The sequence below is a fragment of the Camelus bactrianus genome, chromosome 6, assembly GCF_048773025.1.
Source record: "Camelus bactrianus isolate YW-2024 breed Bactrian camel chromosome 6, ASM4877302v1, whole genome shotgun sequence".
NCBI classification, from domain to species: domain Eukaryota; kingdom Metazoa; phylum Chordata; class Mammalia; order Artiodactyla; family Camelidae; genus Camelus; species Camelus bactrianus.
In genome coordinates this window covers 2,257,396-2,277,467 of record NC_133544.1, presented here as the reverse complement: position 1 = coordinate 2,277,467, position 20,072 = coordinate 2,257,396, and the positions used below count along the sequence as shown (strand labels likewise).

The 20,072-nt window shown below is 36.7% G+C and overlaps 1 protein-coding gene across 11 annotated transcripts in view; it reads left to right on the top strand.

Annotated features, from left to right (window-relative positions):
- The window catches only part of MARK3 (microtubule affinity regulating kinase 3), a 92,491-nt gene that overhangs the window by 10,381 nt on the left and 62,038 nt on the right, over positions 1-20,072 (top strand). For 10 of the 11 annotated variants that reach the window (XM_074364925.1, XM_074364920.1, XM_074364918.1 and 7 more), the window contains exon 2: positions 6,028-6,219. The exons of the other annotated variant lie outside the window; for it this stretch is intronic. In XM_074364925.1, the coding sequence (XP_074221026.1) occupies positions 6,028-6,219 (192 nt within the window). The remainder of the gene's footprint in view (positions 1-6,027; positions 6,220-20,072) is intronic. 11 annotated transcript variants of the gene reach the window in all.

Here is a 20,072-nt window from a genome sequence, read left to right as displayed (position 1 = left end):
CAGGTTGCCTCCATCTCCCTGCCACCACACACACACACACACACACACACTCTCTCTCTCTCTCTCTCTCTCTCTTTCTCTCTCTCTCTCTCTCTCTCTCTCTCTCTCTCTCTCTCTCTCTCTCTCCAACAATGAGTAATGGAATTGTGTAAGAATGTCTTGGGGATGTGTGGCTAGAAGTGGTCTTGCTGGGGCACAGGAAACGTCAGTACTTCCAGGTTGCTCTGGATGGCTCTATCAGCCCACACTTCCACCAGTAGTGCATAGGGGTTTGGTATCCCTGGTTCTTACTGACATTGGGAATTACCAGCTTCCTAACTTTTTTGCCAGCCTACTGGCTATAATGTGATACCTCATTGTTAACTTGTGTTTCTTTATGATTTGTAGTATATCTATATATTCCTTGGCTTTGTTGGACATTCTGTAAATTGCCCTTTTTCCTTTGTCCCTTTTTCTGTTTGGTTGTTGTCTTTTTCTTGTTGATTCTTAGGTGTTCCTTGATTTTCTGGGTATTAATCTGATGTAGGTTTTAGACATTGCATGTGTCTTCTATCATCTTTCTGTAATGCCCTTATTGGACAAAAATCCTTAATTTTGGTGTAACCAACATAAACTTTGCCTTATGTTTGTGCTTTTGAACTTTTACTTAAAACACCTGGGTCACAAGGATATTCTCTTACATTTTGTATGTTAACCTTTTGTCATTTTACATTTCACATGTACATTTTTTATCCCTCTAGATTAAAAGGGAGCCTGCCTTTTATGTAGGGATTTAGGCAGAGATCTAGTTTTATTTTTCTTTATAGGCTGACATAGTGAACCAGTTTTCCCACTGTTAGCACTCAACAGGCCATCCTTTCCCCACTGGTTTATAGGACCATTTTAACCGTATCTTATGTTCCCATACATTTATGTCTTTGTATTTTGTCACATTGATCTTTTTCTGTTGTGCCAGTACCCCACAGGTTTTCTTTTCTTCTCAAATTCCTGTGGCTTTGTAGTGTATCGTAATTTATGTATCTGTATGTGTATCTATTGAACTTTTTATTTGGAAATAATTTTAAAGTTAAATAGAAATTGCATAGTTAGTACAGTGTTCATGTATACTTTTCACTCAGCTTCCCTAATGTTAACACTTAGATAACTGTGGAACAGTTATGAAAACCAGAACATTAACATTGGTCTGATACTGTTAATAGTCACTGCAGAACTTACTTGAATTTTTACCAGTTTTTCTCTGGGGTTCTCTTTCTGTTCTAGGATCCAATCAGAGATCCCACAATTTAATTTTGTCTGATGTTTTCTCAAAATTAGATTAGGTTATATATTTTTGGCAAGAATGCCACAGAAAAGATGTGCCCCTCTCAGTGCATGCTATTAAGAGTATGCAGTGATAGTTATGTCCTGTTACTGGTGTTAATCTTGAGCACTTTTTATTTCTGAGTTTTTTTTAACTGTTCTTTTTCAAGGCTGACCTTGCAGCCCTGAAATACTCATCCATGTACACTTTAGGGTAAGTTTAAAATTACTCATAAACTACTGGCTGAAAGTGTTGAGATTGCATTGAACTTGTAGCTTAATTTTGGTAGAATCTGTCCAAGAGTGTGGAATTCCCATTTATTCAGAGTGTCTTTTATGTCTTTTATTAAAAATTTAAAGCTTTCTCCAGAGAGCTGTTATATATTCTCAATTAAGTTATTTTCTACCTACATTATAGCTTTTATTGCTATTATAAATGGTTACTTTTAGTTAAATTTTGTGGTAGGTTACTTCTGGCATAGAGAAATGTTACAGGTTGATCTTGCATCTTGCCAGGCTCTCTCGTGAGTTACACTGGTATCTCCAGTTCTTTTGGTTTGTAAGTAGATCATATCATCTGCAAATAATGATATTTTTCTCTTTCCTTCTGATTTTCATATCTTATAACCTTTTTCCTTAAAATATTAACCATGACCTCCTGTATTATGTTAAATTATGGTAGTGATAATAGTGATAAATAATAAATAATGGTAGTGACAATAGGCAGCTTTGTTTTGTTTCTGACCTTAAAAGAATGTAAAGTCTCTATTTTAGTGTAATATTTGCTGAAGGGTTTTGGTCTATGATTTTTACCTAGTTAAGAAAGTTACACTCTTCCTAGTTTGCTAAGAGTTTCTTTAAACACAAATTATTCAATCTTATCAGATATTTTTTCCTGCAGTGAATGAAATAACTGCCCAACTGCTTTGAAGAATGAATTATGATTTTGTGAATATCTCTAATGTACAAAAATATTTGGGGGATAGCCTCTTATTGTCACAATCTGGCTTTGTAGGTTTTTTTACATTGAAAAACCTGCCCATGTGTTAAGGAGGTGGCTTGTTTATTTTAAGGATTAGAAAGGATGTGTGGGCACATGTCTTGTGTTTTATAGAAGGGACTAAACTCTGTTCAGGAAAGGTTTAAACATAGCATAAAGTTGTTGTAAACATTTAAACTTGATTTTATAAGTAGTCTTCTCAAATTTCAGATTGGTATTTTAGCAGATAAATCCAAGGGCAAACCTGGAACCATATTTATTATGTTAAAAAACCACACACACAAATTTTTTTGGTGTCTGTGTATCTAAGGTATATTCCTATTTGTGTCATCACAAATATAATGATTTATATTCTATGGCTCTTTTATATATAGATACTTTTTAAAAGAACTGTTATGTATAACATAAAATGAAATGCATTCCCCATTCATTTTTCTTACTGCTTCTTACATTAATATTGATATGGCCCCTGTAACAGTTTAGTAGTCCTTTGTCTGAAAATGACAAAACCTAACATGATGGCTTAACCAAATAAGGATTTGTTTTTCTCAATGAAAGAAATCTAGACAGCTTCTAGCTTTGGATCAGCAGTTCAGTATTATTAGAGCTGGTGGTTTTATAAAGTATTTTCATCTTTTATGTTTGAGACCTTGTGAGTGCATGATCACTTACACAGCTCCAAGTATTGTGGTTGCATTCAAGGCGGGAGAAGGGGCTATACTAGTGTATCTATATCCTGTTACGAGAAGCAAAAGTTTTCCAGAATCCCCCAATGGACTTCACTAATGAGAACTGACCAGAACTAAGCCATATGCTACCTCCAGCTGCAGCGAAGTTTGGGAAAACAAGAATTTCACTGGCCATGTTGCTTTTCCAAACACACATCTAGCTTCTCTGAGAAATTAGGAAGGAAGGAATGGATATTGAGTAGGTACCTACAGTGTTTACTTCATTCCCTAATAATAACCTGGCAACTTAAGTGTTTTGCATTAACGAGAGGTTTTAGTTTGAAAATGAATGTGTTTTAACAGTTATGAGTTGTTAATTGTCTTCTGTCTTTGGCTTGATTCTGTATAATTTTTAGTAGCACTACCCATATACTAGTTTTCATGGTGGATGAAGTGGTATCGTCTCAATTCCCTGGGAAGAAGAAGGATCAGGACTCTTAAAATCTTTTAAGATTTAAACAGCTTTGGAAAAAAATATGAAAACGAATATATGTATGTATATGCAAGATTGGGACATTGTGCTCTACACCAGAAATTGATGCATTGTAATTGACTGTACTTCAATTAAAAAAAAAAAAGAATTAAACAGCTTTGAGTACCTGTTAGTGCTGCCACAGAAAGTGGCTACTGAAGAATTATGTAACTTTTTTTGGTCCTCAGGTTGTTTATCGTCACCTTAGGGAGAAAAGAAATTCATGCATGAAATAATTGGCAAGAATCCAAAATTATTAAAATGCTTAGTATTGACATTGAGTGTTATGATACAGGAATAGGGAAGCTTTTCTTCTTTAGGGCCACTGATGGATACATGGGAAAAATTAAAACAAGGTCAAGTAGAAGCATAAGGCAATTTAATTTACTTCTGTTTTGAGACAATTTTTTAAGTTAAACACATTAAATTTTAAAATTTAAGGATTTTATGTAAGGAAACACCAAATGAAATATACTAAGTTTAACTCTGTTGGAATTTAACAAACATCAGATATTTTGATCTGTTACATGAGTTTATAATCTTATGGGGAAATACAGTTTTCTTTTTGCTTTGTATTATGATTATTTATTTGCTTAAGGGTCTATTAGGTTAGGCTAGGTTATGCTGTAGTAATATACTTGACCACAATCTTAGTGGCTTAACATGATAAAAAAAGAGCTTCTTCACACAAAGTTTACCTGGGGGTCATTGGCTCCATGAAGACTGATCTCCATGTCCAGGCTTATTTGGTCCTCTGGCCCTGCATCTTTGGACACTGCTCTGGGTCCAGGAGAGCAGAAGACAACAGACAATTGGAGTTAGAATTTGCATTACAACAGCACGTCTTGGGTACAACAGAGTATACCTGTTTTGTGTAAGGCCTTAGTGTCATATCTTAGTTGTTTTAGTTTTTGCTTTGATCAACAAATTCTCACTTATAAATATACTGTTTTCCCAAAGTTGTAATCTGGAAATTAGAATCCATTTTGTATGTTTGTTTTGTTTTTGTTTGAGAGGGGAGGTTAACTAGGTTTATTTATTTACTTATTTTAATGGAGGTACTGGGGATTGATTGAACCCAGGACCTCAGTGCGTGCTAAGCACACACTCTTACCACTGAGCTATACCCTCCCCCTAGAATCCTTTTTGTTATAGGAACAAAGTTGCTTAGATTTGTAACCAGTTTGTAAAAGCCTGTTTTACCTAAAATATACATTTACAGTAAGAAACATAGAAATTAATGTTTGCAATGCAGTGTTATGTGATAACTGAATTAAACAGAAGAGAACCTATCACAAAACCTGGTACTAGGGAGAGAGATACAGAGGAATATGAACAAGTAGATGGAGATTAACATGGACATTCTGAAAAGGGAAACTTTTTTTTGGAACATTTTTTTATTGACTTATAGTCATTTTACAGTGTTGTGTCAAATTCCAGTGTAGAGCACGATTTTTCAGTTATGCATGAACATACATATATTCATTGTGAAAGGACAACTTTTGAGGGCTTCAGAGGTTGATGGTCAGATTCTTAAGCTTTCACTGTAAGATACTTATTTTTCCTTTTTCCTTGATAGGAGTGTCTTACAAAGCATAGTTTCGTATGTTTATCCCTAGAATCAGGCTTGTTTTGACCTATACGTAGAGAACACAAGAAAGACATTTTCCTGGACAAAACCTTAGAAGAGAGAAAAGAATGAAGGAAGTCAAAAGTGTCTGTGTGAGCGTCCTGAGAGGGAGAGGCCTTCCTTGAGCAGGAAGGAGTTAGCTGCCGTGAAGGGAAGGCATTGGGACCCGGCCTCCGTGAGCATGTGTGGGGAAACAGGAAGTGCTAGGCAGCTGGCTGCTTGTGCGTACAGACTTGTACACATCAGACTAACCTGACTAGTACCTTTGTGTTTAGTATGGTTAGAACCTTTGTGTTTAGTATGGTTATAGAGTCATGCATGATCTGTTTTATCTTTGTGGAGCATGTTGAGTACTGTATTCATTGATTCAACAAATATTTATTAAGAGGTACACATTATTTTGGATTATTGTTAGTAGCATAGTTTGGAAAGGAGTTAAGAATCCAGATTTCTTTGGATTTCTCACTAGTGATTTGGCCGTGAATAAATCACAAAAGTATCCTCATCTGGTGAATGGTGATACTAGCTGTTCTGCCCACTTCACAAAGTGTGTTAAGGATAATGTGTGCTGGTACATTTAATAGCATATGGAAAAGTTAAGTTCTTTATAAGTGTAAGGCAGCTCTGTTTCTCTTATTTTTTGTTATAGCCACATAAAGAAAATACCTCATTTCTTTCTGAACACCCAGTTGAATTTAAACACTTGATATTTCTCTTCTCAGCATTCTCTTGTTTTCCTCATAAATTTGTATCATGTGAGCAGATTCCTTTAAAGTGCCAGATGCATTGGGATTAAAATTAAAGCAGTGATGTTTTGTTCTTCAACTTGAAGCTCTTAAAACTTGTCAGGTACTATGGTTCTCTCATTTCCTTACCTTTGTCATATGTTATATTGTAGCACACGTCACATGGAGATGGGCGGCAAGAAGTTACCTCTCGCACCGGGCGCTCTGGAGCACGGTGTAGAAACTCTATAGCTTCCTGTGCAGATGAACAACCGCACATCGGAAACTACAGACTGTTGAAAACAATCGGCAAGGGGAATTTTGCAAAAGTGAAATTGGCAAGACACATCCTTACAGGCAGAGAGGTAAATACAAATTATGCTTGATTTCTGTTGTGACACTTGATCTGTTTAGTTCCATGTGAGAGAGAGAGGGGAAGAGAAGTATATATAGTTGGGCTTATTTCTAAGCTAATTCAACTTTTTTTTTTTTTAAGAACAAGAAACATATATTAATTATCTGGGAGTTTTTATGCTATCCCATTTCTTTAAATGTGAAGATTATATTGAGAATTTGAATAGTCTTTCACATTTAAAAAGAGGTAGACTTTTGTTCTTTTTCAGTAGTAAATTCTACCACCATAGTAAAAATTTGGGACTTCATCTGTAAGCTCATGGAACCTGCAAATCAGTAGTGTTGTCTGTTTTTATAGATTTATCTTCAAGAGGTTTCTTCATCTCCCCAAATATTTTTCTCATAGCTTGTGTTTGAGAGGTTATTGTGTGGGAATGCACATGCTTTCCTAATATTTGTGATAATGGCTTTCTGCTCAACCACATTCCATATTTATTAAAAACACTTCCGTTAAAATTGCTACTAAATTAGCTCCCTCCTCACATTCTACTTTGTGCAGTCCAGAAAGAACCTGTTTTGCTTCTTTTGACATAGTTTCTTGCGTTTGGATCTTTGTACCTTTACGTGAAGTACACTTCAGCCTTTTGTGTAGGAATCACTTCTTTTGGAAAGTAGTCATAGACAGACTCCCTTTCCCCAGGCATGGGAGTCATGTTAAAAATCCTGATACTTCCCTCAGATGGCATGTTTTACGTTATTTTGGAATTGCTGATTTACCTGTCTTCCTCCTCTAGTCTGTTGGGTAGACATCAGTACTTAACTGTGTTTGACACTTATTAGGTACTTAATAAATATTCGTTGTGTGAATTTAATGACACTTTTCAAGGAAGCTTTTTAAAGAGATGCTTCCCCTGTATCGGGGCCTCGTGATACCTGTGCCAAGACTGTATTACAGGTGTGCAGTTGTATTGATGCCTGCACCCCAGCATGCCTGGGGCTGCTGGAGCAAGACCTGCTCTGGCTTTGCTGCAATTTGCTCTCTAAGATATTCTTATCTTCTGTGTGTGCTGGGATCTAAAGAAGGTTGGGGAGTCTTTGTGCTAACTGGAGTCTTAAATAAAGACTGCAACTAAAAATGTACCGCTTCACATTTCATCTCAATTTTAGTGGCAGTTCCCCGGTTAAGACTCCTTGTAGAAATGCCTGGACTACTTTTGGAATCAGTGAATGGGTGGAGCTTTCTTTGCTGCCTTTGATCAAAGGTTTTTGTTTATTTGGGTGTTTTGTTTTGTTTTTTAGGGGGGTAGGGGGTGTTAATTAGGTTTGTTTGTTTGTTTAATGAAGGGACTGGGGATTGAACCCACGACTTCGTGCATTCTAAACATGCACTCTACCACGGAGCTCTACCCTCCCCGCTTCCTTCACCAATCTCAGGTGTTTACTTGGCCAGTTTCTTTCTGTAGGAAGAGATGGTGGATTACAAGAGGAGTGGGATAGACAGACCCCTTTCCCCTTTTACAGAGCTTGTGTGTCTGGAGTGTGGCCTGCCATGTTGACATCTAGTAGGTTCTTTCTCCAGAAATGCTTGAATCTGATTAGATAGTAGCTACATTTTAAAACATTTTTTTTTAACTTTGGACAAAACAATATTACCCCCCCCCATTGTAGGTGTTACCCAGAATCATAAGATATAAACATTGTAGAAATTCATTAGGTAGAAGTAAAAATTCCTTGAACTTTTCTCTCCTCAAAGAGGATCACTTTTAGCAGTTTGATGTAGATTACCACAGTTTTTTTTAATATATACAGTAACTTTTTATTTATTTTAACAAAGAGCCTTGTGGGACATAATGATAATTTTTCTTAACGTACTTGACCATGTCTGGATCTTAGATCACACACATTCTGTTTGATGGAACATCATTTTCCAATGTGTGCTGGTGCCATGGTTTATCCCCTGTTGGTGGGCATTGGGTGGTTTCTGATTGCTTCGCTATTACAAACACCTGTAGTGATTGTTCTTTAACATAACTCTGTGTGTTCTTACTAAGAGCATTTCTGTAGGATAAATTCCTAGGAGTGGAAGTCCTGGGTCACAGGGATCAGTATTTGGCACTGTAATAGGTACTGCTTGATTGGCTTGAGAGAAAGGTTTTTACTTAACATTTTTCTAAACCCTTGCTAATGCTGTAGATGATTTTTATCTATCTGATGGGCAAAAAATGGTATTTAAAAAAGGATTGCTTTTTTCTTGATAACCATTTAGATTGATATTTTCATATTTGTGTTATTCATTATTTTCTTTTTAAAATAAATTTCCTGTTTGTATCCTTTACCGATTTTTCTTTTCTGTTTTAAATTTTAGTGATTTAAAATCCTTTGTGTATTTCAGACATCAGTCTGTCTGGGTTTCATGTCTAATTCAGGTTTCATGTCTTGGTGAGGAAGGTTTTCTTTGCCCCAAGATTTTAAAAGTGACTCTGTTCTTTAAATACTCCTGTGGCTGACGTTTGAATGTTTAATTCATTTGGAATATATTTTGGGGTATTAGTATGAGGTGTGTAGGTCTTTAACTTTTTTTTTCTCATGTGGATTACTGCTTGACTCAGTATATCATCTGTCCTTTCCCCCTGATTTCTAAATTCCCATATATGTCCTTTTGTTTTTCTGATTTATTTATTTAGTTTTGTACCCATAGCATGGTATTTTTATTACTGCAGCTCTTGATTGTACATGTTGATTTTTCGGAGTAGATTAAGTCCTCTGTTGACTATTTTTATTTTTCAAAAATTTCATATCTCTTCTTGCCATTTACTCTGTCAGATGGATTTTAGAATTAAGTTACCATGTTCTAAGAACAGACTTACTGGAATTTTGGTTAGATTAATTTTGGTGGGAATTGAATTTATAAACTGATGAGGGGGAATTTGCTATTTTATTGATTCCAAGTCTTTCTATCAAGAAATATAAAGTGTGCCTCAACTTTGTTTTTAAGGTTTGTAATCTTCATCTGGGTTTTTCATAAAATTCTCATTCAATTCGTTCCAAGATATTTTATAATTTTTGTTGCTATTGTGAATGGGATTTGTGAATATATGGGAAAGCTATATTTGTACATTTGTACATTTGTACAACATCTTGTATCTGAATACCGTTTGAATGAACTCTCATTTTGGACATTAAAATTAAGCAAGTTTATGTTACTTTAAAAATTATACATTGTTATTCGTTTTGGTTTACAGTTCTGTGAATTTTACTGCATTTATAGATCGATACTACCAACACCATAATCGAGATACAAAGCAGTTCCATTACTTCAGAAAACTCCCTTGTGTGATCCCTTTATGGTTGCCCCCTCCTCTCTGGCAACATAACCTCCTGCAATCACATGTTTGTTCTCCATTCTCATAATTTTGTCTCTTTCAAGACTGTCAAGTAAATGAGATCATACAGTAAGTTGCCTCACCCAGTATAATGCCTTTGAGATTCATCCAAGTTGTTGAACATGGTGTTGATGGTCTGTTCCTTTTCATTGCTGTGTGGTATTCCATTGTGTGGCTGGACCACAGTTTGTACCCACTCCCCCACTGAAGGACATTTGAGTTGTTTCCAGTGTTTGGCATTTATCAATGGAACTGCTATAAACATTTCTGTTCAGGTTTTTATATGAACATAAATTTTAATTTCTCTAGGATAGTCAACCTGGGAGTGGGATTGCTGGGTCATGTGGTGAAAAACAAGTTTTTCTATAAGGTTGGTTTTATTACAGGTTTATTACAGTGTAATATTCCTAACAGAAAGAAACTTAAAACCTCTGGTCTGTTTATTACTGTGCTTTTATCACTTGGTGCTGTTCTCAGCCCACTAAAAGCTAGTCTTTATTTCTGTCAGCATTCTCTTGCATTTCAGTGGGAATGTGATGTATCTTGCCTGTCAAGGTAGCTAAGACTGCTACAGAAAACCCAGTGTTCTTGAGTGCTATTGGTGATTTGGAGACTGAATTCATTCTGAGTCAGTATAAGACAATTACTCTATTTTACGTTAAGAGACAGTTTTAACTGCTATCCTTGGAGTCAGAATAGCAATGTGGTAGAATCATATAGTGAAAAGAATTCCCTAAAAGAAGAGAACGGGGATAATCTGGATCATACACTTATGTTACAAGGTTATTGTGAACATAAAAGATGCTCAAGAAAATTTATGAATTGGAAGAATGGCATTTCTACTGAACAAATTCGTGTAATGAATTATAAACAAGAGAACATCTTACATCTAGAGAACAGTTTCTAATCAAGTCTTTAAAGTGGAATGATTGTGGTAGACATCTGGTGTAGGTGAGACCCCTCTTGCTAGGATGATTCTTCATTTTTAGACCATGAACCAATCAGAAATACGCCAAAATCCTTATTTTACGTATGTTTAAAAATACAAGCTCTAGTCATAAAATTCATCTGATTTAGATCTTTGGTCAAAATGCTACTTATTACTCTTATTGTCATAGAAGCAGCCGTCCCATTTTTGGGATTTGGGGATGTTAGTTCCATCTGCTGTCATGTGTTTGGCTAGCTTTTCACAGCTGAAGATTATTTTGGTCTTTGAAATATTGTCCGTTTTAGTATTAGTTTTCTTTCAAGTCAAGGTTTTATTTCAAGTTCATTTTTACCCCCCACTTATTTTTATAGCCTCCCAGAGATCTCTCCCCTTACATGAATCATTGGAGAATTTACTTGTATCTGTCATTTGGTACTTAATTGAGGCTGTTTTTTATTATCTTAAAAAATTATTTTTTCAAAAGTGATGCATGTATGTAGGTTAAAAAGTCAAATAATACTAAGAAGTTCCTAACTGAAACTGGACTCTTCCCACTCATCCTTATCACTCAGTAACATTACTCAAAGGCTCCTACTTTCAAATTTTTCAGGATCTTTCTTCTGATACTCTTGGTTATTTCCAGATTTATTATTGTAGACATCACTGACTTTCTCCATATGGAAGATGGATATAGCTTTCTTGAATAACTCACTTCCATATCTACTTTCCTTTCCTCAGTCTTTCTTTTTAATACTTTTTATTGAGTTAGTCATTTTACAATGATGTGTCAAATTCCAGTGTAGAGCAGTTTTTCAGTTATACGTGAACATACATATATTCATTGTCATTTTTTTTCGCTGTGCTATCCTCAGTCTTTCTGTTGCAACAATGTATTTGGTTAAAGTTAAAGTGTTTTTATTTAATTAAGCTATGTAAATATTGTTCAGTATTGGACCACAATAATTTTTTTTATTACATAATTTTTTACTGTGTTTAGAATTAATAGTTGCCTCAAGGTTTTTTTGGGGGGGATAGGGGTAAAAAGGCTTGCTTGCTTGCTTATTGATTGATGGATGGATTGATTGGAGGTGCTGGGGATTGAACCTTGTGCATGCACAGCACTCACTCTACCACTGTGCTGTCCCCTCCCCCATCAGGTTTTTTATTTTTAAACTGTCTTATGGTTCTGTGTATTTTCTGCTAGTTGTCCCAGGTGTTCCAATATATCTTTCAGCTATCTTGCAGTACCCATGCATATGATGTAATGTTTTAGTTTAAGAGAGAATAGGGGGATGGAGATTAGAGACAGCAAGAAAGCTCTTTCAAGGCACAAATAAATGAGATGGTGGCTACAGAGAGATGTCAGGCCAAGATATTTTTTTAAAGGTGGGCAGAATACCAACATGTTTGTCTGCTAATGGCAGTAATTTAACAGGCAGTAAAAGTGGTGCTTGTGAGAGATATTGGAGGGGTGAGAGTGGATGGTAGAAGAATTGGCCTTGGATAACTTGGATGGTTCTTACTTAGAAACAGGAGGAAAGTAGAGTACCAGTACTATGCCAGTACTCTGTAGGTGAGTGGTTCTGTGTGGTGGTGGGAGCTTGAGAAGTTTTCTTATTGCAGCTCTTTTTTCAGTAAAATGGAAAGGGAGATTATCAACTAAGAGTGTGATTATCGAGGAGATAGGAGATACCAGAGATCTGAGAAGGTTACAGTAGCTAATGGGCTAGCAGAGTGAATGGAATGGAGAAATGCAGTAGAATTACCAGGCAGCCCTAAAGCTTCTTTGAGGTTGGTGATCATGGATTTAAAATGGAAATAACAGCACAGCTGTAACTTACTTTCCAGCAACATTCAGTTAACCAGGTGCAGGCATGACGTTTGTAGGTGGTTGGAATTTTGTCACACTTAGTGATATGGAATACCCAAGGGAGTGATTACAATGAAGGACTACAGATCTAAGTCGGAAGTAAGAACTTGAAGGGGAAGGCAGACCATAAGAAGGTGGTGGGATCAATGGATTATAGATCCTGCTGAGTTCAGACAGTTACTGGAGTTCTAGAATGAGTGGATGGGAAGAGTAGGAAGAGGTGGTTAGAGTGGGGAACTCAGTAAGATTAAGATCATAAAGGGTTTTCAGATGCTGATAGTTCTAAAGACTAGTGTATATAACACTGTAAATGGCTTAAGCATGTGGCTTTTTTTTTCCCCATTTCTAGAAGCTTTTTAGACCTTTATCCTTTATCCTTGCTGTTTAGAAATTTCACAGTGAAGTCCCAAAGAGTTGGTCTTCATTCATTGTTCCTGGTGCTCATCGGACCCTTTTAAGGTGGAAATTCTTTCAGTTCTGGGAATTGTCTTATTTTATAATTTAAAAATCTTAATTCTGGTATTCTAATTAATCAGGAATTGGAACTCTTGAAAGAGCCTCGATTTAAAAAAAAATGTTTTTTTGTTTTCTATCTCTATGTTTCTTCTATTTTACTTTCTGGGAGATGTCTTTACTTTTATCTTCCAATCTTTCTATTACATTTATGTTCCTGTATGTCCTCCCCTCTCCTCCCAGTTACTTCTTATTTTCTGATTAGTTGTCTTTATAGTATCCAGTTCTGGTATCATGAATGCTATTTCTCTGTTAATTTCCTGAGGATATGTAAAGGCTTTATTTATTTATTTTTTTAAGATAGATTTTTTTGCTCCCTACATAGTTTCTCTTTTCTGGGGTTCTCGCTTGGTGTCTGTCTTTCATACAGAGACTTTCTTTGGAACCTGGTAACCTCTGGTTATTTGTCTGTATTTAAGGTGAAACCGTAAGAAGCTGACCAGAAGCTGCGTTTGCATGCGTAAGATATGTTTGACCTCAGAGCTTTCCTTTTGGGACTTGTCCAGTGCTTTTATTGGCAGATACCAGATATCTGTCTTTAGTCTCTTTCTTTTCTGGAACTGTTCAGTTCTGTAGGTTAAGCTTAGATCCCCTATTCTGTCTGGGTGGACCTGTGATCCCACCCCTCAGTGCCATTCTGACAGTAATTCCTCCCTTTTCATCTCCATGCCTCACTTCTGCCCTCTCCTGGGCCCGTCGGCCTGTAGTCCAGAGCCTCATTATCTTCTCCACGGGATAGATTTCCAGTGGTTCTTGGTTGGGTTGGGGAGCAGCAGTGTTCTCTATAAAGATTTTTGACTTTAGAGTTAGCCTAGCAGCTTCCCTGTCATCTTTGGTTGCCCAGAACCTCCAAGTCTGGAGTCTTTCCCAAGTCGTGCTGGGGAAATCACATTGTTTCTGGTTATAGTGTCCTTTCCTCTGCTTTCTCCTCTTTCTTTCAGAAATTCTTGAAATATCTTTCCCATTGTTGTCTTAACTTGTTATGGCTGTATGCTATTACTGTCAGTCCTCCACGTTTACCTGGACTTGTGCTGTTAACTTGTCATGTCTCTGTCCTCTCTCCTGCACTACAGGAGACACCAGACAGAGGGAAGAGGGAAGGATTAGATCTTGAGTCTCATTTACCTTGGCCTCTGAGTACTCAGTAAGTGTTTGTTGTTGGTTATAAGAATGATAAAACCCTAGTTCTTCATCCTGTAATGTACTAAACTTCTTGAGACTTTAACTAAATGGTTATATGTTTTAGTCACTTTTTGTGTGTATGTGAAGACTACTTTAATAGCTTTAGAGGAAGTTTGGAGATGAGAGAGGAAAAAATTCCCGCAATCATAATATTCTGAATACCATTTTTATTTTTTGTATATTCTCTGTATTTTATATGTATTTTCAACATAATTTTGTATCCTGATTTTTTCCCCTCAGAATTTTATCCTAAGCAGTTTTCTGCATTGCTGTGTAAATCATAATTGTAGGTTATGTGCAGTTCCATTGTTAGAACAACAGTTTTCAAACATTTTTGTCTCAGAGTTCCATTAAACTTTATAATTTGAGGATTCACAGCAAGCTTTTGTTTATATGGGTTGTGTCTATTACTATTTACTGTATTAGAAGTTAATACTAAGAAACTGAAAATATGTATTAATTTAAAATAATAGCAGACCTGTTACATGTTAATATAAATAACATTTTAATGAAAAATAGCTATTTCCTAAAACAAATTATTGAGAAGGGTGTTATTTTAATTTTTCACAAGTCTCTTTAATGTCTGGCTAAATTAGGAAGTTAGCTGGAGTTTCATAGCTACTTCTGCATTTTGACTGTTTTGGTATGTTGTTCTGGTAGAAGTATATGAAGAAAATCCAGCCCTACACAGAGATGCAGCTGAAAAGAAAGGGGTATCTCAACCCCCTTTCTGGTGGTTCCGAATACTGTTCTTTGGTGCTATACCAAACTCAGCGAGTTGTGACTTTGGGGGGGGGGGCGGGGGCTAGTGATTAATAGAATGTTTATTCAAAACAAGTGTGTTTGCAGTCTCAAAGTCAAAACTAGCATGCTGCTTCAGTCCTCTTTGGACATGCACAGAACAGCTAGAAGTTTGAATTGCTTAATGTGCAATTCCCAGCTGCATTGTAACAAGGTGGCACTCTACCTTGTTTCAGCCTTTATACTGTTACCAAATGCCCATTTTGCGGTCTGTTTAGTCCAATTTTTCACATTTTTGTGTGTTTTGTTGGTGGTTTTTGATGTTTAAAATGGCTCCCAAGTGTAGGGCTGAGGTACTAGCCAGTGTTCCTAAGTGGAAGGCTGTGATGTGCTTTATAGAGCAAATACATTTGTTAATTAATTTTTTAAATTTTTATTTTATTTTTTAGTGAAGTACTGGGGATTGAACCCAGCACGCACTCTACCCCTGAGCTGTATCCTCCCCCAAGAAAGTACATTTGTTAGATAAGCTTCATTCAGGGATGAGTTAGTGCTGTTCAGTGTTAATGAATCAATAATGTATAGTAAATGAGGAGTCCTTAAACAGAAACATACATGAAACAAGGTTATATATTGCTCAGTTGATGAAAATATTATGACCAGGGTTCACAGGAATTTCTGTATTTCTCCTAGGAAATGGTTCATTGTTCACAGTGATTCATAGAACACAATTGCTGTGAATAAAGAGAACCAGCTGTCTCTCTCTCTCTCTCTCTTTTTTTTTTTTGAAAGAAGAGGCTTGATTATTGGTGTTTTCTCCTAAGTACAGATATATGGGAAGGGGTATTAGAAAAAATTGTAGGCTTTCCTCATATGTCTGATTCTTGGAAACAGTTTCAAGTGTGGAGAACTAAGAAGCAAGCTGAGAGCTCTCTGCGTGAGGTATGTGGAGGGTCCTGGCTGAGCTTTGTGGTGGCCAGGAGGAAGGTCGGCCTTGACACTAGAATCTTCCACAAAGCACACAGTTACTTTCCTTGGTCAGTAAAGTTTTTCCTGGATTATACCCTTCTTTGAGCATCTCCAGGCTTGTACGTACCCTGCTACGTGTGCCTCTGATTTTTGTCTCCTAGAAAGTGTTTAAAGTCACTTGTTTGCTGATGCCACTTCTCCTATTCTCTTTGATATTCTTTGCCATTTTGTCTTTGTCCTTTAATTGGGGAGGTGAAAGAAATGCATGTGATCACTGTTATCTTTAACCATATGTCCTCCTTATGGTTACAAAAAAAGTTCTATTTATTTTTGTTCAAGTTATATATTATACAGTTTAAAGAGTCAAAGCTTTTTTTTTTTTAAGTGTCTGCTGCTCCCCTTCCCCCTTTTCCTAATCTCCTAATATGGCCACTTTTAGTCTTTTAAACTGATTTTTTAGGTTTTACTTTTGTATCCTTTAATAGCATGTTTTATTCTTAATTATTTTTCAGTTTTAGTCATCATTATCCATTGACTTTTCATTATGGTTTTTTAAAGTCATCACTGACTTAAAAAAAAATAATTCTGTATTGAAATAAAGCACACATCCAGAAAAAGTGCCCAAATTAAGTGTATAGCTTGATAAATTATCACAAAGTAAACAAATTTGCATAACCATGACCCAGGGCAAGAATATGCCATGACTTGAACTCCAGAAGCCCTCCCTTCTATCTCCTAATCATTTCACTGTCCTTCCTCTCCAAGGCATCCACTGTCTTGACTTCTAAAATACCATAGATATTGTTTTTTCTATTAAAATTGTACTAATGGAACCATACAGTATTATTTTGTGTCTGCCTCTTTTACTCCACTTTATGCTTATGGCATTCTCCCATTTTGTTGTGTATTGTTCAGTTTTAATTTGAGGTTTCATTTTGTAGCCAACAGGTTGATTGCTGTGGACTGAATTGTGTCCCCCAGAATTCATATGTTAAAGCCTATTTGGAGGTAGGACCTTTGTGGAAATGATTAGGTTAAATTAGGTTGTAAGGATAGGCCCCTGATCTGATAGGATTAGTGTCCTTATAAGAAGAGACACCAGAGGGCTTGCTTTCGTTCTCCGCCTTGTAAGGACATGGTCAGAACGTGGCCATCTGTGAGCAAGAGGAACTGACCGTGGTGGCATCCTGATCTCTGACTTCCAGCCTCCCAAACTGAGAAAATGCTCTTTAAACCACCCAGTCTATGGTGTTTTCTGTTATGACAGCCAAGCTGACTAATATGCCATTCTTCTGGGTTACTGTGTCCTCTTAAAGGACTAGGATCTTTTTCTTTTTCTTTTTTTTCTTTTTCTTTTTTTTTTTTTTTACCTGCTCCTTTGGTGGTTGTAGATGCTTTAACACCTGTCAAGAGCAGGATATAAGGATCTTTTTAACTAGAGGTTAATTGACAGAAAGTGGAAGGTGAAGATTTCTCTCCAGTGGGGTGTTTGCTATGTGTTTGTTGGACTCTTGATTTGTGGAATGTTGGGGGAAAAGCCCTTCTTGTGTATGAGCTCACTTTATCCCTATTTTGTAATTTTCCACTTTGCTTCAGGCATCGGGGTGAATGGAATTTCCCAGAACTTTACACAAGTGACAGGGACACTCCTGTTCCGTCGCCCAGTGAACTCCCCTGGCGTTTGCTGTGCCTGCACGCACACATGCGGGACTCCATAGTCTTGGGAATGAGTGAGTGGTCTTCTCTCCAGTGTCCATCTTTCTGAGGTACCTGGTGATGCCCACAACTGCCTCCTCTTTTGGTAACCATGAGGTCTGAGCTCTTCTCCAGACTCTAGCTCTGGGCCAAGGTTACTTTGGTAGTTGCGTTATCCCAGCAGGGAACTGGGAGGAAGAGGGGATTAGGAGCTTCCCCTCAGGCTTTGTTGCCACCCATACACATCTTGTTACAGGAGAGTGTTTCATTCTGAGGACACTTGCTTTTGATAAATTAACTCTTATACAGTTTGATTTAGCTGAATGTGATGTATTTTGAGCTCCTGTTTTTGCTTTAGATACTATTTGAACAGCAGTCCTTGAAAATGAAAATGTTTAATAACAATCAGAATAGAATCTTTAGAATAGAAGGCGGATACTGAGTAGAACCAGAAGAAACTAGTGATGGAGGGCCTGTCAGGAGAATAGAAACAAAGTCTCAGAAGATCAGAGTGAAGAGGAACTGAAAAGGAAGCATAGTTGATGGATTTGGCCATGGGAAGAAGGAGGAAAATAGGATTGTGACCAGAAGTGTTCTCTGATGGATTTCTTTGGAAATTGGGAGATCTGAATTTGCCACATAAAATTACTTATGAAAGTAGAATTTGAAGAAAATTAATTCATTCAACTCTAAAATAATTGAATGTTCTAAACCACACTGGTATTTGTTAAAATATCGGAAACCCTGTTTCTTTACTGCTACTATCTCCATCTCTGATGCGGGCAGTTACTGGCTTGAGTGTTCAGGGCTTCAGATCACCTCAGCAAGAAGCTTCTCGTGTAGTGGTATTGTGCCTGGGCTGTAGCACTGAATGAGATGTCTTCTTCCCAATGCAGATGTGCACAAGGTGGTCATTGTTTGCATATTCCAGCAGTCAGTATTTCCTTTCATCTTATTTACTGTAGTTCCGTCAAGACTTGTATTTTCCAAATACAGAATTAGAATTCTCACTTTGGTTTTTGCTAGCACACTCACTCATGAACTCTCCCCTCACCCACCAGTTCTGATTTTTTTTTCCCCCTTCTCCAGGCCAGAGTGAAGGGGTGGTGGGTTCCTTTCATTTCCGGATCAAACTCACTGGATGGCTTGTTACAGCATTTCCCTTTCATTAGCTCCCCTGGAGATTAATTAGGTTCATAGGAAGTAATCAAATAACATGGGCAGATGGAGGCTTCAGACCAAGTTAAGCAATTAAAAAAAAAGTGTTATATGAATAGTGCAGCCGTTCTTGAATTAGAAATGTGGACTCTTGGAGGTTTTCTGAGACCATTTTAGGGGGTCTATGAAGTCAAAACTGTTTTGGTAATACTATTACAACATTATTTGCTTCTCCATTCTCTCTCATGTGTGTAAAGTAGAATTTTTCAGAGGCTATGTGACGTGATACAATAACAGATTGACTGCAGGAGAGTTTCATAAAAATGTGACTTATATTAACATGTAATAGACTTCTTTCAATTTTTAAAATAGTGATGAAATACACATAACATAAAGTATATTATCTTAACTGTTTTTAAGTGTTTATTTCAGTGGTATTAAATACATAATGTTGTGCAGTCATCATCTCCAGAGCTCTTTTCATCTTGTAAAACTGAAATTCTGTACCTGTTAAACACTAACTCCACGTTCCCCAGCCCCTGGCAACCACCATTCTACTTCCGTCTGTATGAATTTGACTCCTCTAGGTACCTCAAATGAGTGGAAGCATACGGTATTTGTCCTTTTGTGACTAACTTATTTCATGTATCATTGTGTCCTCAAGGTTCATCCATGTTGTAAAATGTGCTAGAATTTATTTCCTTTTAAGACTGAATAACATTCCATCTTAGGGATATACCACACCAGGCTTTTCCACTCATCCCTTGATGAGCTCTTCGGTTGCTTCCACATCTTCGCTGTTATGAATAAGGCTCTGTGAACATGGGTGTACAGATATCTTTTTAAATCCCTGTTTTCAATTCTTCTGGGTACATACCCAGAAGTGGAATTGCTGGATCATCCGATAATTCTATTTTTAATTTTTTGAGGAACTCTGTACTATTTTTTACAGTAGCTGTATAAATTCCTACCAGTAGTGCGTAGGGGTTCCAATTTCTGCACATCCTCACCAAGGCTTATTTTTTCTGGGGCTTTTTTTAGCAGTAGCCATCTGATTGGGTGCGAAGTAGTATCTTGTAGTTTTCATTTGCATTTTCCTAAAAATAAGTGATGTTGAGTGTCTTTTTTATGTGCTTATTGGCCATTTGTATATCTTCTTTGGAGAAATGTCTCAAGTCCTTTGCCCATTTTTTTTAGCACCTTTTATTGTGGTATAATTCCTGTATGGTCAACTACACATGTTTTGGATGTACAGTTACCTTTACCCATTTTTTAATTGAGTTTTTTGTTGTTGTTGAGTTTTCAGAGTTCTCTGTATGTTCTGGATATTAATACCTTATCAGATACATAATTTGCAAATATTATTTCCCATTCTGTGGGTTGCCTTTTTACTCTGCTGATACTTCCTTTTTACGCACAAAATTT